The 17215-nt window shown below is 45.2% G+C and overlaps 1 protein-coding gene across 5 annotated transcripts; it reads left to right on the plus strand.

Moving 5' to 3' along the window:
* def8 (differentially expressed in FDCP 8 homolog) lies at positions 1 to 16500 on the plus strand. 5 transcript variants are annotated; one of them, XM_015368265.2, is made up of 12 exons: positions 57 to 313; positions 2244 to 2354; positions 4185 to 4282; positions 6511 to 6660; positions 7634 to 7775; positions 10188 to 10352; positions 10445 to 10572; positions 10668 to 10781; positions 11627 to 11707; positions 13928 to 14068; positions 14323 to 14432; positions 15020 to 16500. In XM_015368265.2, the coding sequence occupies exons 2-12, from the start codon at positions 2258 to 2260 to the stop codon at positions 15114 to 15116; spliced, it is 1323 nt and encodes a 440-aa protein (XP_015223751.1). In that variant the 5' UTR covers positions 57 to 313; positions 2244 to 2257; the 3' UTR covers positions 15117 to 16500. The 5 variants fall into 5 exon arrangements, with proteins under 5 accessions (XP_069037314.1, XP_015223753.1, XP_015223751.1 ...); XM_006641235.3 differs by having other exon boundaries at positions 61 to 479; XM_015368267.2 differs by lacking the exon at positions 15020 to 16500 and having other exon boundaries at positions 29 to 479; positions 13928 to 14149; positions 14323 to 14412.
* Positions 16501 to 17215: the final 715 nt, after the last annotated feature.

The raw sequence follows: 17215 nt of genomic DNA on the forward strand, positions 1-17215 counted from the left end.
TTGGGAGGTGAATTTTCAGCTAAGGCCCGTTATTGATTACTGCGCCACAGTCAGAGGCCGGGGCCAGCATGGTGCCTATTTCCTCTGCAGCACAACTGCACTCTTACCCCTAGCAAGATTCCTTCAGGAGGGACAGCTCAAGAGAACCTGCTTTATTCCCAGGAGTCGGCAACATCGGCATCTCCCCAGTTTCAGTTAGGTCAGCCGGACAGCAGAGGCCAGCACTAACCGGAGACTCTCGCAGTATGTCATCCACCGTAGAGCGAGAGGGTTAGATGGGCTTTCGGGCGGTGCATTAGACTGCAAAATAAAGGTAAACAACGTGTTGCAAGGCAGGGAGGGCAACAGTGAGAGGTGGGTGGTGTGAGCGATGCCGGGAGGTGACAGAGACAAGTGCAAATAAAGGAGACGAAGCTGTCACGTTTATCCAGCACACATACATGGCTGTTCGGCCAGTTGGTGTGTTATGCAGTGATGAGGTAAGCTCGGCGCACTTCTAATGACTGATCTCCTTTTTTTTTGTAATTATTATATGCAACACAACTGCGGAACAAAAATATAAAAACGTTTATAATTGTCTTTTGAATACGCGTGCGCGCAAACCACGATTACGCCCTACGTATAATCCTGCTGTAATTTGTGCTGTACGACGAAAGGAATGCATAAAATTGATTTTGTGGAAAATGGCATTGCAAGTATATTGCTATACGGAACTGAGCGACGGGTTTGATAGCAGAGCGTTTCTGTACCGTCCAATAGTGCATTAGCTAGCTGTTGCGTGTGTTTCTGCAAATGTGTGCGTATTTGGGAAGAAAACTTGCGAGGACATCGATAGCATTTCAACACCTTAGACCTGCCCATGAATACAAATTGCCTGCTCGGCTGTCTGTGTGAAGGGCGCTGGGCTTGTGAGAGCGAACCAGCCCGGCGCGCACTCGCTGCTCGGCTCCGGGAGTACAGCGTCACCCCCTCTTTCAATTGCCGTGGTTAAACGCAAAAGAAAATATAGATTCAATAAGTACGAAAAACGATTGTTGTGCACAACACGTAAAAAATAATGATCCATTTTATACTTTTTAAGCAGCTCCAATAATAACATTTGTGTCCGAGTACCACTTTTGCCTCGGATACTACTGTTACGCATAAATAGTTAACCTTTTTCATTATATTTAAGTTCTTCCGTCTTCCTTCCACGATTTAACCTGTCACACAGATACCTGACAGGTCGCATTCCTGTGTCTTAGCATAGCTGTGCCAGAGCGCAAAACCGACAAAAGGTATCGTTGCGTTTTTGGAACTGAAAAAAACTTTATTTTAACAAATTACAAGATAAGAGTGAACTTCGTTTACGTCGTCTATTCTTCTTACAGAATTGCCTTATAAGCAGGTTTGACTACCCACAACTGGCCCTTGATATCGGATGAAATACTGTGTCGGTTATATAACTGCCAGGCTCTAAACACACTAAAAAAAAGCAAAAACAGTCCTGCTGTTTCGCTTTCAGTTCTGGCAGAAAGTGGTTGAAAAAACTCCTTAAAACTGGAAATTCAGAGATGAAGATGAACTCTGAACCGCTTAGTGTCACAGTGTAGGTATCTATATATATACAAACTCCAGGATGTTAAATTTTCTGCTTCACCTCTGTGTCTTTCAAGTTGAAATGCTTCAAACGGACGTCCCTGCCCCAACTAACGATGTCATTTTTGTGGACCGGTATTTATGTGTTGTGTATCTTTTCAGAAGGAGCAGACAGTAATATTTCCCTACACACTGTAGTGCAGAGCCCCCCTCTGTCACCCCCGGTACACCAGCCATCCATCAGCTGCTGCGGTCGGTGCTCATCAAGCACCTGCTTCAGAGCGCTTCCCAGTGCAGTCACTAGGTGGCGTTAGATAGCTAGATAATTGATTGATCCCGTGAGGGAAATTGCAGAATACATCTGTGAATGGCCCTGTTTTGCATTGCCATCTCTCAGTAACATCCGGCACACTTCTGTCCCGAATCTGGTCTCCAGCTTTTACCTTGCATGTTTCTGGCTGGTCACTTCACTGCCGGTTTCCTCTCCTGTTGCAGAGCGGTTAGGGCCTGCCTGAGGGTAAAGCCGTGGCCCACCGGCTCTCTGGCTGTCTGCGGGAGAAATGGGCTCGCTGGGCTGTTGCTGGCCCTTACTGTGTGTCCCTGGACAGGTGGGGGTGTGGGGTGGCCGCCGGGGCTCAGTCTGCTGTGTGTTTGTGTTCCCACAGATGTAGCCGGGGCTATGGAATATGATGAGAGACTTGCTCGCTTCCGCCAGGGCCTTGTCAACCCCTTCGACCGAGGAGAGGGGCCCCCCGAGGAGGGGCCCCTGCAGCATGGTGAGAGGACATGCTACCGCCCGGCCGTGGGGTCAGGGGGGCCTGTAGGACTGGGGGATCAGAGGAGAAATTATCGCCTAAACCTGATCTTAAGGGATTTAACCCGGACATTATTAACAGACAAAACTCTGCGGGGATGCAACCGCTTAGAATTAGGATTAAAACAAAGACTAAAACTGAAAAAAGCCCATAAATGGAGAAAATCCAAAAGTTGTTGAAATATCTGAGCAAAAATCACATTGTGGTTTCCATGAGCTCGTTAGCACTAACGAGAGTGGGTGGAGGCGAGGGATGGAAGCAGTTGTGTTGATTTTGTTTGCTTCGGTTCTTTGTTGTACAAGACAAAAAAAAAAGAATTATTTTTACTTTTTTAGCACTTTTGCCCTTGAAAGGCCGGACATTGAGAGGTGGATTATAAGGCATATGGAGGCAGTTGCCTGGGCTGTTTTCTGTACTTTTGCACCTTTTGTGGTAAGATCATTGTGCACCAAGTGCCTTGGTGAGTTTAAAAACCCAAACTTTAGCACATGCTGAGGTGACGTGTGAAGAGTTAGGAAGCAGCATTCCTTCTGAAGAGAATCCTGGTTGTGCACCTAGAAAGCTGTGGCAATGCATGTCTCTGTGACTGCTTTTTAAAAAAGACTGAGAACCTTAAAATTCAGGGCAGTCGGGGGAAAGCGCCTGTGATTGGTCACATTGCTGCCTGCACGAGGTAGACACACGAAACGGACAGTGAGAAGTGGAACAGAAACAAGCTGGTTTCTCCCAGGGGCTGCAGATCACTTCCTATACAGCAAGTGATCCTCTGCAGACCGCTGTAGCGTTAACTGCTTCAGGGAGCCTGGCAGGAAACCACACTCTGCTTAATTAACTGGAACTCGTCTAGATCGGCTGCTGCTTTCTTCACCTGACAGATATCGGAAGGCCACTCACAATGATGTTCTGTGAGGTTTATGCAGGTAACTTTTGTGTTTAAGTAAATTAAAATAAATGTAAATGATGAAGGTAACATCCGGCCCTGAAGACTCTCGGGGACAGCGCAGGAAGGATGAGGATGCCTGATGATTATTCCCTCCTCCTGTTGTCTTTCCACAGAGGTGACGCCCGAGCTGTGCTCCTCTCAAGTGCTTCTAATGATCTAGCAAGTTCATTGCAGCTTTTCCTGTTGCTAGGCTTGTGCGTGGTTTTTGATGAAAAGCTTTGCACTCAACTATGGATCGTGTCATCCCAAGACACGGAACGTTGAACTGCCTTACGCAAGAGCTCTTTCAGTTCAGGCCAGTGTCAGCGAAGGAGCTGTTGTTGCAGTAGTTATATCTTGTGGAAAACCCCCAGCCGTGAAGAGAGTGATGCTGCAGGTCTGTGCTTGAACAAACCCGTACTCCATTTGACCTTCTTGTATTTCAAATGTAATCTCTTGTAATTTATGCCATCAGCGTTTCCCCGTAGTTTAATGTCTTCCACATTGCTCGTTTCATGGTGTGTGCGCTTTGTGGTTTCCTGTGCTTGTGTCAGACCCCTGCAGTTTTGTTCTGTGAACACATTTTATAAGTAGAATCAGATCTAACCTGTAAGCTGACCAAGGCACAGGAAAGTCAGTGACGCACACATCACTTTTACGGCATGTGCTCAGTGGACTTGTATTTAGGTTTTCTTTCTGGTTTCCTAGGTTACTTGAGTAGCTGTTTGCTGACAGCACAGAATTATCAGACGGTTAATCACGGGACGATTAAACTGGCCGCGTCCGGCCCTGAAGACTCTCGGGACAGCGCAGGAGGGATGAGGGGGGATGATGATGATGATTCCCCCCCTCCTGTTGTCTTTCCGCAGAGGTGAAGCCTGAGCTGTTCTCCTCCGAAGTGCCGGTGCACAGCAGCGACAGAACCATGGACCTGGGGCTGGCCGAAGACCACTTCTCCCGGCCTTCGGTCAGTGGTCTCGTTCGCACGCTGCCGCTGCTGGCAGGGGCGGTGCTCTTGTGCTTATGACCATATAAGGATCAAGTATTTTATATAGTGTTATTACTTTCTGTCAAATTTCCTCTCATAATCATTTGCAGCAGCTGGATTGTATGAATCTTCCACCCTGTTGCGTCTCCGAAAGAGATCACTCCAGTGCGGGATGGCGATTTGCCTTGAGGATACGGAAGACAGTGCCAGCGAGCGTTACTGTCCGGCCGGGGGCGCGTCTTTTAACACCCTCCCCCGGGGAGGGGCCCCAGCCCAGCCTGTCCTGGGAGGAGCAGGTCCTCATCAGTCAGGCTGGAGCAGGGAAGGCAGACGGTGGTTAATCCTTGCAAACTCTGACTGAGTATATCAGTGCAGAGCAAAACTTTATGTATTTCTTGTCTAACTCTAAATTAAAACTCCCTTCTGTATTAAATGGATTTTTAATTACATTCTGTGATAAAAATCTCAGTAATGTCATTATCGATACCTCACATGTTTCATATGTAAGAAAGGAATCATGCTCCTGGGAGCACCCCCTCGTTGGGCTAGAGTTGCCTCTATTAGTGCCTCAGTCCACAGTACGCCTTGCTCTGGAACTCAACTCCAGCGTTAAAGGAGGCTTTGGTGTACTGGGTTTGTAAAGTCGTTTTGTGATTGGTAGTTGGGTCAAAATGGTGATTGAATTTTGACGTAAGTGACTGTAAGTCCACAAAAATCAGTACTTAACCCAGTCAGAGGTCCGGGTGTACTGTAAATGCCATTTTCAAAGGTTTTTAAAGGCCACTCCCACAGCCTTCTGGGTGCTGTTGGCTGACCGGCCATTAGGGTTAAACAGACAGGTTCTCCTTTCCTACTTGATGTCAAGCTTCAGCCAGGGATGGGTTTCATTCCTGAGCCCTGAGCCCTGAGCATGGGCAGTCAGTGAGGGTGCTTTTCATGAAGGCTGCACTCGTGCCCTGTGCAGGCTCAGGCCCTGCCTCTCGGGGCTGTGGGGCTGTGGAGGGATGACCTAAGGAGACAGAGACGAGAGGGAACAGAACTTGATGCCACTGTGGAAGCTTTAGGAAGCTGTAGTTGAAAAGGTGAACAAGTAAGCAAGCTGAGACACTGTCCTGTGTCTGAGCCTCACAGGTGGTGTGGTGGCTACATTAAGCCTGTTGCAGAAGTGGAAGGCCACTTCCTGATTGTTGCGGAAGGTAGTGATTTCAGGGAAATCTCCTTGGTGTTGTGTGAAAACAGCGGTCTTCTGTTTGAAGTCTGCTCTTGGGAGGCTTTGTAAGCACATGGGATAAACTGGGCTTTAATCTGAATAGGTGAGACCTACTTTTTAGTAGGAATTTAATGTCATCCTTAATGGTTGATTCATGTATAAGTTAAGAAATGTATTGGATGAAGAGCTGAGAAAAAGATGGGTAGTTCTTTAATCTTCACTCATTGTGTGACTTGATGGTGCTCTGTCGATATCTTGAGGCTGCTGAACTGAGTTACTGGTCTAAATGGGTGGAGCGGTGGCTCTGTGGCTCAGGATCTGTGCCTGTGGCTGGAAGGTTGCCGGTTCGTATCCCACGGCCGGCAGAGGAATCCTACTCCATTGGGCCCCTGAGCAAGGCCCTTAACCCCAACAGCTCCAGAGATGCCGTATAAATGGCTGACCCTGCGCTCTGACCCCCAGCTTCTCTCCCTGTCTGTGTGTCTCATGGAGAGCAAAGACATGCGAAAAGACAAATTCCTAATTCAAGAAATTGAATGTGGCCAATAAAGTGATCTTATCTTAAATGTTGTGAAATCTAAAGCTGTCAAAATGTGCTCCAGTAGCCAGTGTTTGTTTCCTTGATTGTGATCATATTTCTATTTGTTAGTGCTTTTCAAGAAACTGAAGTCACTGTGCAGAAGCACAGCAGTAATTTATATAACAGTAGTAAAAATGGAGTCAGTAAAATCAAGTGAAACCCAATGATGTAAATGTTTGGTGCAAAGGTGTGTCTTTAAATGAGGGTTGATAATGCTGGTGGAGCCGCTCACCGATTTGAGTTCCTCGTGGCGCTCTAGCCTGGTCTTGTCAGAGGGAGAACACCTGAGGCGGCAGATCCCAGATCCTACGTTATCTCGGGTGCGCCTCTGAGCGCGCACACTTGTGAGGGTGGCTCCCTACTTGATCCTGCCGGAGTGTTGTCACAGGGCTTGTGTGTGTGTGTGTGTGTGTCCAGGGCTCGTTCGTGGCCTCGGACGTGGAGCAGCTGAAGCAGGCCATCGAGGAGTGCAAGCAACTGATCCTGGAGCTGCCCGAGCACTCAGAGCGGCAGAAGGACACCGTGGTGAAGCTCATCCACCTCCGCCTCAAGCTGCAGGAGCTGAAGGTGAGGGGGGCGGGGCAGCCGGGGGGTGGGAGCACAGCAGCACAGCCCGAGCAGGAGGAGTGTGCCTGTGACACTGGCGGGCCCGTTGACACACCTGTGCTGTGGAAACCCGTGAAGAGCAGAGTGACTAAATCTGATACTCATGCCAGTCGGACCATGGGGTACACTTGTGGAGCATGGGAGGGGCAGGAGTGATGCCCTTGCCCAGGAATGTGTCCTGTCGTTGTCATTGTTCCATGGTCCGGTTTGCGGTTTACCACATCACATCACGCCACAGAGCTCAGTTGTTTTATGTACCCACTAGCATTTTATACCTGTCTAGAGAGACTCTCGTTCACGGCCTATTATGAAATAGAGTGACAAAGCTTAACAGAACTGTTTTACAATGACACAAAAAAACCTACTTCTATCTCGTCAAAAGCAGAAAGCTTTGCTGGTCCAGAGTCAGACTGGAAAAGATAACTTTTTTCTACCAAATCAGCATACAGACGATCATTTCTTTCATTTCCGTTTTTACTGTTACGAAGCAGTGTTGACAGAAGCTTATTAGTTCTGAAACTGACAACATACAGTACTACCTGAATTTAAAGTTCAGCATGGTAACTTCCCCCAGAGTTCTGTGGCTCTGTGATTTTAAAGCTCCTGTGTGGCATAAATGAGAAGCATGTTGTTTGTTAAACTGTAACCTAAACTCCGATAAGCCCCTTTTAATCTCATTTGACTTTGTATGACAGATTTGCTGTTACCAATACCAGAAAAAAATCTTATTGTGATTTGTTTAGAATAATTGTGGCTGGAATAGAAATGTATTAGTGGGTAGTTTTTCACATAAGAAAAGAACTCCTGTTATCTGTGAAGCCCCACACAGAACCTGAATGGAGTTTCCATGAGAGATGATCTCTAAGATGGGGGCAAGCAGGGACTGGCTGAGAGATCTGGTCACCCAGTTGAGCGCTGGTCTCCGTTTCTGTAGGATCCTGATGAGGAGGAGCCCAACCTGCGAGTGCTGCTGGAGCATCGCTTCTCTAAGGAGAAGAGCAAGAGTGTGAAGCAGACCTGCGACAAGTGCAGCGCCATCATCTGGGGACTGATCCAGACCTGGTACACCTGCACAGGTGAGGCGTGTCCAGACCTGAAGCACCTGCACAGGTGAGGCGTGTCCAGACCTGAAGCACCTGCACAGGTGAGGCGTGTCCAGACCTGAAGCACCTGCACAGGTGAGGCTTGTCCAGACCTGAAGCACCTGCACAGGTGAGACTTGTCCAGACCTGAAGCACCTGCACAGGTGTGAGGCTTGTCCAGACCTGAAGCACCTGCACAGGTGTGAGGCTTGTCCAGACCTGGTGCACCTGCACAGTGCACAGGTGAGGAGGCTTGTCCACCAGGGGCACAAGACAATTTGCCATTTTGAGATGCACGCTTTGCACCAGGTTGCAGATGCTGACTTGTGGGATCCTGCCCCATTTCTCTACTAGAGTCTGCACCAGCATGTGTCTGCTGGTTTCTCAGCTCTAGATCCCACTTCATCATTGAAACACTGTTGGGGAAAGTCACTTTTAAAAACCAATCCACTACAGCCATGAGTTGTTTAGTAAAACTTTGTGGGAAATTACTCAACATAGGAGTTATGCAACACACCATATTGGTCACTGTAACTGATTACTTAATTTTCCCAATGTTTTGTTAATTTTAAAAAGACAGTTGTTAAAAGTAACATCTTAAAGAAGTAACTTGTAACTGTACTGCATTGAACAAAACACACTGCTTACAGATATTCAATGGAGCTCCAGTTTAGCAAATGGGGTATCCCTGGCACATTCACACAGAAGAAAGCCCTTGTTACATGCATCCATACTTTGTGACATAATACAGTGTTACAGTACATATACTGTGCACCTATAGGTGATCAGCATGCTTGCACACACAAACAATATTAACTCGTTACACTTGGAGCCGTGTTGTGTGGATGCAAGCATTCACTGTCACAGAATTATTTCTGTGGGTAGAGAAAGTCAGAAATGATCGGATCGTGTCTTGATTTTCACGAGGCTTTCCTCTGTCTTATTTTTTTACACACACAAACGAGTGACAGGCAGGTTTAAACATCGATGTTTGAGGTGTAGTACATCACAGCTAGGCTCAACAGAGAAATACCCCATCTATCAAACAAGACACGATCAGTTCAATCCTGACATTCCTACTGAACATATTACCTGAACATTATGGGGGATGATTTCTGCACCCATGCAATGTAGACTTACTGAGACTTTGAGACTTAGGTGTCTAAAAATAAGTTGGTCTTTCTGATAAAACAAGTCCTCAAGTAGACATTATCTCCTTTGGTGCTATAAGATCTTTTACTTAAATGTTATAAAAAACAATCTTCTTTGTTTCCTCCTGGCAGACACCTAAACCACTCTCACAGTGCGGATTATTGTATATCAGGCTTGCCTGTCTGTATAAGAGAGAAAATTTGATGCATAAAAATCCGTAGTCAAGCAGCAATGCCAACAGTGTGGAAAGGCTGTCCTATTGGCTGAACAAGGCAGTTCCAGCTCATTGTAAGCAAATCTTGCTGTTGCCTGGCAACAGTGAAACTCAGCATGGTTCTCTTTGAAATGTCATTGGCCTTCCTTTGTGAGCTGTAGCTGATGCTTAATAAGGCAGAACCTGAGTTCAAACAGTAGCTCGTAAAATTAAGGAAAGAGCAGGGATTTCATTAAACTTTTTAAATGTATGATTTAAATGATTTAAATATAACATCTAGCCCTGGAGGGCTGCCTCATTGCTAGATCAGGGGTTCCCAGTACTGGCCCTTATCATTCCAGCTGAGCTTAATTACGTAATTGAGCTAAAAATGTACTTGATTAGAACACATGCAAAACTTTGTTTTTCTACTCAAAGGTTTGGAGTCTTGTGGTTGCTTATGAAATGCGGTACTTAAAAAGGCAACCTCCAACATGTTTAGGAGCTGGAAACAATCAAAATGTTCAAACAAATAATATTAGACAATCAAGGGTGCAGTTGTGTAACCGATCTTGGCTGGAATAAAAATCAGCCCCCAGGAGCAGCACTGGGAGCAGCAGCACCTGAAGAGCAGGGAAGGGCTGTTTAACTGTACCAGTCTGGACAATCGTGTCTCATACAGTATAGCTTTGTTTTTTTACTAATTGGGTATTGAGATTTGCTTTATAAGTTCCAGAATTAAGTGAAGTAAATACCACTTTCCTACTGACAATGAGTGCAGCTGAGAGAGAGTGTTTTTGGCAAGCAGTAAAAGAAAACACTCCTACAACTGTCACTGGGAGATTTAGTCAGGTTCTGCTATTGACACCTAAAGGACTTTCCTCTTTTTTGTCAGTATCAAGGATTTTGAGTCATTTGCCTATTTTATTCTGACAAGTTAAAATGTAGCTTTTCCATGACACCAGTCTCCAGGGGAAGGAGATCTTTTCCCCACATGTCTGCTGGATTATTTCTGTTGCGCTGTGGTCTAGAAATCTCCAAGTCTTTCCTCCTTTCCTTAGGTTGTTACTACCGTTGCCATAGCAAATGCCTGAACCTCATCACCAAGCCCTGCGTGAGGTCAAAGGTCAGCCACCAGTCAGAGTACGAGCTGAACATCTGCCCTGAGGTTGGGCTGGACAGCCAGGACTACAGGTGTGCGGAGTGTCGGGCACCAGTGTCCCTGAGTGAGTGTCTGTCCAGCTCCCTCATGTCGTTGCCCTGCCAGCCTGCTTTCCTCTCCGTACACCCGTCTTTCTCGACATTTTGTCCGGTGCAGGAGGAGTCCCGAGCGAGGCCAGACAGTGTGACTACACCGGTCAGTATTACTGTAGCAGCTGCCACTGGAACGACGCTGCGGTGGTCCCGGCACGCGTCATTCACAACTGGGAGTTTGAGCCCAGGAAGGTGGGTGCCAGCCAGCTCTGCTGTAACTGGTGGCCAGTCTCGAGGAGGGTGGCGCGAGGCTGCAGCAGGTGACCGGGCTGTGACTCCCTCTGCAGGTGTGCCGCTCCTCCATGAGGTACCTGAACCTGATGATCTCGAGGCCGGTTCTGAAGCTCCGAGAAATCAACCCCCTGCTCTTCAACTTCGTGGAGGAGCTGGTGGAGATCCGGGTGAGAACCCTGTCCCAGTCCGCGCTCCTGGGCGCTTCCCGAGAGCCGCTCTAGTCGCATGAGCTGACGGTGGCCCACAGGGCATTGCTGCTCTTGACGAGATATCGGATTGTCCCAGTTCTAATGGGGAAGTGTTTGGGCTCTGAAATAACCACTGCCACAACAAATTCCGCTGTTCGTAAATGAGATCAATAGTGATATTTGCACCTTTTCTGCCTGCAAATGAGCTGTGGTGTTTTTACGTGAGCAATGTAAATGAAGCACTCTGGGGAGAAAGTGTGTTAATTTCGCAATGCATATTGAGATATGTCACCCGGTTTGTGTGAACCTTAAAAGCACGTTTTTAATGGCATTTTCCTGTTACAGTACTGGGTTTCCTATTCTTTCGGTGTGCCATTGCCTTTGTTTTGCACAATACCGGGCTGGATTTTCTGCTTGAATTTGTCAGGTCAAGCCTTCCAGATGTAACTTCTGAAAATACTGAACCAAACAGAAGCAGAAACTTCTGACGTTACAGGAAACTAAGTAACGGAATAAAAACTGTAGTTGACAATTTGAGCCCAGCTGGGGTCCTCTGGCACTGAACAGGAAGAGTGTGGACTATCAAGCTCTGTCTTTCCTAACCTCTTCATCCGATTCAGGACCGCAGGGGAGCTGGAGCCTATCCCAGCAAGCAGCAGGCAGGGTACACCCTGGATGGGACGTCGGTCCATTACAGGATTCACACTCACTCTCACACTGGGGCCAGGTTAACCTGCCAGCATGTTTTTGGACTGTGTGAACATGGGGAGAATATACAAGCTCTTTATTGATCATGCTAAGGACTACATCTTGTCCTTCTTCAGAAGCTACGCCAGGACATCTTGCTGATGAAGCCCTATTTCATCACCTGCAAGGAGGCTATGGAGGCAAGGCTTCTGCTACAGGTGAGCCCCCTGCTGGCAGGTCATGTTCCTCTACCAGGAGTAAATAATTAATTGTTTTAATCAGACTGGACATTTTATTCACCTCTGAACTGGTTAGTTCTTTACCGGCTTACAGTAGTTCTTCTCCTTATTCTGCTGTTAAATATTGTATTTTCTGCTATTGCAAAACTTTTATGCAATGTTATTTTAAAAAATAATCAATACATTAAGACCCTGACAAAATGACAAAACATGCTTCGTGATACCATGGTTTGGGATGTACCAGAGGTATTATCATGTCCCCTGAAATGGACGAATACAGAGGGCAAAGCCTGTCATCCACTGTGAGGGAATAAAATAAGTGTGTCGGGCTCTTGAGCTTTAAGTGTTTGTCTGAACGCTCTTGTCACACAAAGGGTTTAGGACGTGCTGCTGTAGCCTCTTAAGCCGACAAACCACGAACATGCAGAGATGAAGCCATTAAACACCACTGTGTGTCCCGGACAGCAGAGTTTCTGTCAGACGCTTCCTGACTTGAACAGGGGGACTGCAGAATTTCAGAAAATTCATTTTCATTTCAAACCTGGAGTAACTACAATTTTGGTGAACACGTGAGGCAGGGGCCGTGCTCTAGTCGTCCTCAACACAGGTTGAGCTGCACCACAATAAAACCAGGAAGAGCCCCATCTTGTGGCAGATTATTCATTCACAAAGACAGTGTGAAGAGTGGCTGATCACTACAGATCTTACCCAGGCAGGCTGCATTGTCAGTGCCTTAACAATACAGATAGATGAGGGAAAAAGCGTATGTACTTTTACATTTTGTTGTTTCCTAATAGTGAAATGACCAAATAATTCTGTACTTACCCACTGTATGCATAGTGATACTGTATATATATACGGATGACCTAAACAATGATTCTGAAGACTCCTGGTATAAATTTGCTTTTTTGGAAAGAGAGCTTCATCAGTCTTCTTCCACAGCTCTGGGAAAACTTCAAAGCCAACATTGAAGCAGCAGCTTACTCAGTATTACTGTTATTGTATTCATGTGAAAAAACAGCTGTGGTGTAGTGTACAATATGCCATCTGTCAGTCCTGCAGTACAGCAAACCTTCTCTTGCTGCTTGTGGTTATCCTGCCTCCTGTGAGTTAAATTACAGGACTTCTATAATTGGAACATATTCTGTATTTTGCCACTTCTGTTTCCAGTATGTATGTTTATACATGTCTTTCTTTCACCTGCAGAACATTGTTTGGTAAAGATCCTTCCTCTGCCTAGCTGATGCTGAAAGAGTGATACAGTGGTGTGATCCTGTTAAAATGATTTAGCCCTTTAATGAGTGTGGTATCTTCTAAGGTACAGTGACACTTCCTGCTGTGGGGTGTCTTAAAGTAGGAATGTTAAGAGGTGGGCCAGGGTAAAACAAACACACACAGAAGGTGTGAGTTACAAATCATGTGCAGTTTTATTACGGTGCAGGAAACGTAAAACCGAATGCCAAAACAACAATACAAAACCTGGCTCTTCTTTGAGCTCCTGGCTGACTTCAGTCCCTATCAAATGGGGCTTTCTTCCACTGAGACTTTTCAGAGGAGTTTTGTGAATTCTTGAAACTTCTTGAAAGTTTTCTCAGCTCCACGCACTCAGATAATGACCGACTCACAAAAACTTAGTGTCCTGCTTTTTAAATTGACACCTGACCAATTGGCTTGTATCAGCCAGTCAGGTGATGGAGAGCAGCTGCTCATTACCAGAGCATTCTGGGAAATGGGGTCCTGAAAAAGAATCTCCATCTTGTCTGGAGTCACTGCTCTCTCACATTTACAACATAGGTTGCAGATACACAGAATTCAGCAGCCTGTGTTAACTACATTACTCTGTATCAGTGCACATCTCAAGACCTCTGTGAACTGTCCTGGCTCACATTCACAATTTTAAGTGTACTTGAAGGTACTTTTTTGCTCACATATCTCTGAATGGTTGAGCTCCACAGTGGGCTACAGAACCTTCTCGTTCTGCTGAAGACTGGGCTCCTCACAGGGGATCACAGAGCCTTCAACATTTTCCAAACGTTCTTAAAGACATGTTTTTTACTGAATCTTTGAATGTGTCGTTTTAGTCATACCCTTGTTTTCATTTAGCATGTTCCCTGTATTGTTTTCTTTTTCTGCTTGTGTTGAGTTTCTTGAAAAACACAACAACAAAACTGTTATTGTTGTTGTTTTGTGCCTTTCCAGCTGCAAGACCGTCAGCACTTTGTGGAGAACAATGACATGTACTCCTTGCAGGACCTGATTGATATTTCCACCGGTCGCCTCAGCTGCTCTTTAACTGAGATCCACACCACCTTTGCCAAGCACATCAAGCTGGACTGTGAGGTGTGTTCACTCTCTGAGCAACCATCCGAACGGCTTGGGCAGCACCTCATGCCGTTCTAGGTGCTGAGAATGGCGCCACAGGTGATTCCTCTGAATGAAAGCATGATTTGTCAAAGGGCGGCCCCAGTGATGGATGAGTATATGATGGTCGTTACAGGAAGGTGAAAATGGCTCATCAGATTGTCTAATAACGTGATCACATTAGACCAGGAGTCCTGTCCTTCAGGGTTGAGCGTCTGTCTCTGTGTCCCCAGAGGTGCCAGGCCAAGGGCTTTGTGTGTGAGCTGTGTAAAGAGGGAGACGTGCTCTTTCCTTTCGACAGTCACACCTCAGTGTGCCACGACTGCTCCGCCGTCTTCCACAGGTCGGTGTGCCGTCGCCCTGGGGCTGCTCCCTCGACTTCAACACTGATGTTCTCGCTGAGGAATGTAACTGTACATCAGTGTGATGCACCCCTGCACCCAGGCTATTGTCATAGGAGTACTACTGCTGTTCATTGAAAACAAAAGGGAGCCCTATTTTAAAGCAGTTTGACAGATTGAACATGTCACTACTGTGTTCCACATTGATATTAATATGTAACAATACAACTCCTGTTCATTTACTGTACAGCAGCTACATTGTTCCAGAGGTTAGCAAATGCATCAACATTAGGTACTATCCTCTACTGAACACACACAAGCCATTATTATAAGACAAGTTAAGATGTAACAAAAAATGTAAATTCCTCATCTGAGAACATATGAGAAAAGAGGAATCTTGTCAATGATTTAAGGGAGCCCAGCTCTTAAAAGTGAAAATCTGTTTGTTGAATGAAAAACAAGTGAGAATTACTATATCTCATGGAAATGAAAAGTCATGTTCTCGTAACTTCCCTATGATACTCAGTATATGAAGCTGTAAGAGCAGTGTACCTCCAGAATGTGGTTTTAGACGTGTGTTGCTTTTCAGGGACTGCTACTATGACAATTCCACCGCTTGCCCTCGATGCACCAGGATGTCCGAGCGGAAGCAGTCCATTGAGCCCCCCACACCCAGGGAGGACTGACCACTGACCGCTCTTTGTCCACATGGTCAGGTCAGTCTGCCTGTGGCCCTTCAGCACTTTTTCAAAGCCAGTGTGCCGCACACAGACTCCGTCTGGTTTCCCGTCATGTCCCCCTCGGCCTTCTGTGCCCCTTAACTGAGGTCAGCCGCTGGGAGGGAGAGCCTGGGACACGATCGAACACTGCAGGCGCCTGCCTTCGTCTCCACGCTAGGAAAAGACTGACATCCCTCTGATGTCCAGCACAGCGGCGGTCACTGGAGCACTACAAGACTGTAGAACCCTGCAGGGCGTCCTGGAGGTGACCTTTGACACCTCTGTGTCCCGTTATCTGCCTTCGGTCATGAAAACAAAGCTTATGTAATGAGCAAAAATTTTTTAATTTACTGGTAAGTCTAGCAGGTTCACTACACTGCCTTTAACTACACGTGGGAACACACTAATGCATTAGTGCTACTTCACTTTACCTCTTGCATGTGCTGTGTATGCATATTTGTGATCAGCCTTAGGGAAGCGTTCAGAACAAAGTTTTAAAATTGACACACAAAAAACATACAGAGCACAATGGTGGGGGCACATTAAACTGTGTGAAAACAAATCACTGTAAATAATGCTAATGATGTTATTAAGAGAATGGGCAGCTCTTTTCTGTGGCTATACACCAGCAACAGACTCCCATCATTTTTTCCTGCCATCTTTTATACTGAAGCAGATTTGTGCACATGTAGCGTACAGTATATACAGTAATACACAGGAGCTATAGAATATCTGTTGACCTGTTAGAACTTAACATCTGATGTCAGGATGCAAATTCACTGTTTTGCAAACACAATAGCAAGGGACAGAGGATAAAAGATTTGTGAAGTATTTGAGCAGATCCTTAGCTGTGTCTGCAGTCTAGGTATATAAATCAAAATGTAGCAACTATAATATAAATGAATGGAAAAGTTGTAAAACCTGGCATTCAAATTATGGTTAAAGATGCAGTTATACAGTGTGGAATATTGACATGCGCTTTAGATGTAGCTCTCAAAATCAACACTTATTTGCTCTATATTCAATTACTGGTATAAATGAGATTAATGCAATTCTGTATTTCTTTTCCTTCAAGGATACACAGTACAGTGGCACACTAAAACAGGTCATTTTGTTTTAAAATAATTTAGTGCTGTCTTGCAGTTCAGCATGAACTTATCATTAAATTGAAAAATGATTTAGATTTATCCATGTAACAATCTGTTATACTTTTACATTGCCTTATGAATCACTATATAGTCTAGTTATGTACTGCCAAAACATAAAACTCCTGTATTGTCTGCCATTACAAAACTGTGTACGTCATGGACGAATAAAATACTGTGGATGAATAAAATACTTACCGATGGCAGCAGTTTTAAAGTGAATTTGTTCTTCATGCAGATGAAACACTTTTCCAGAATTTAATATTGCTTTAATCAGCCAACACCAAGTGCCTCAACAGTCTAATTAAGAACATAATCTAATCGTTTATTTACTACTAGTTTGCAGATGACACCAAATTAATAGGATTAGCAATCACTGCAAAAGCAGCAAATTATTTTGAAATATTTAGATAAACTGGGCAAACACCTAGTAGATGTCTTTTAATGTGACAAGTGCAGGGTAATGTGTGGAGGTAGCAAAAATAAACTACAAATACAAAACAGGAAACGCTGAGCTAGAAGAGTCTTCCTCTGAAAAAAAGGTACGTATTTATGTTGACACATCATTTATCTTTTAGCATCTAGACGATGAGGAAGCAATTAAAAAGGCAAAATTCTAAGATATATATATATAGCTAAAAATTAATTATTTAAACCAAAGGATATTGTGTTAAAATTGTTTAATGATACCACACGAGAAAGGACTCATTTTGAATATTGTGTTTGGTTTTGGTTTCCTGCAAAAATAAAAATATTTTCTTATCAGCTTCATCAGTACAGCAACACAACATGACAACGGCTTTTCTTCTGAAAGTAAAGAAATCAGTTACCGTGCAGAAGGCACTGCACGAATATTTGTCCATTAAAAATAGATTGTGTGTATGGAATTGGACTTAAACAATTAAAATGACCGATACTCCA

This window comes from Lepisosteus oculatus, chromosome 20 (assembly GCF_040954835.1).
Source record: "Lepisosteus oculatus isolate fLepOcu1 chromosome 20, fLepOcu1.hap2, whole genome shotgun sequence".
NCBI classification, from domain to species: Eukaryota; Metazoa; Chordata; class Actinopteri; order Semionotiformes; family Lepisosteidae; genus Lepisosteus; species Lepisosteus oculatus.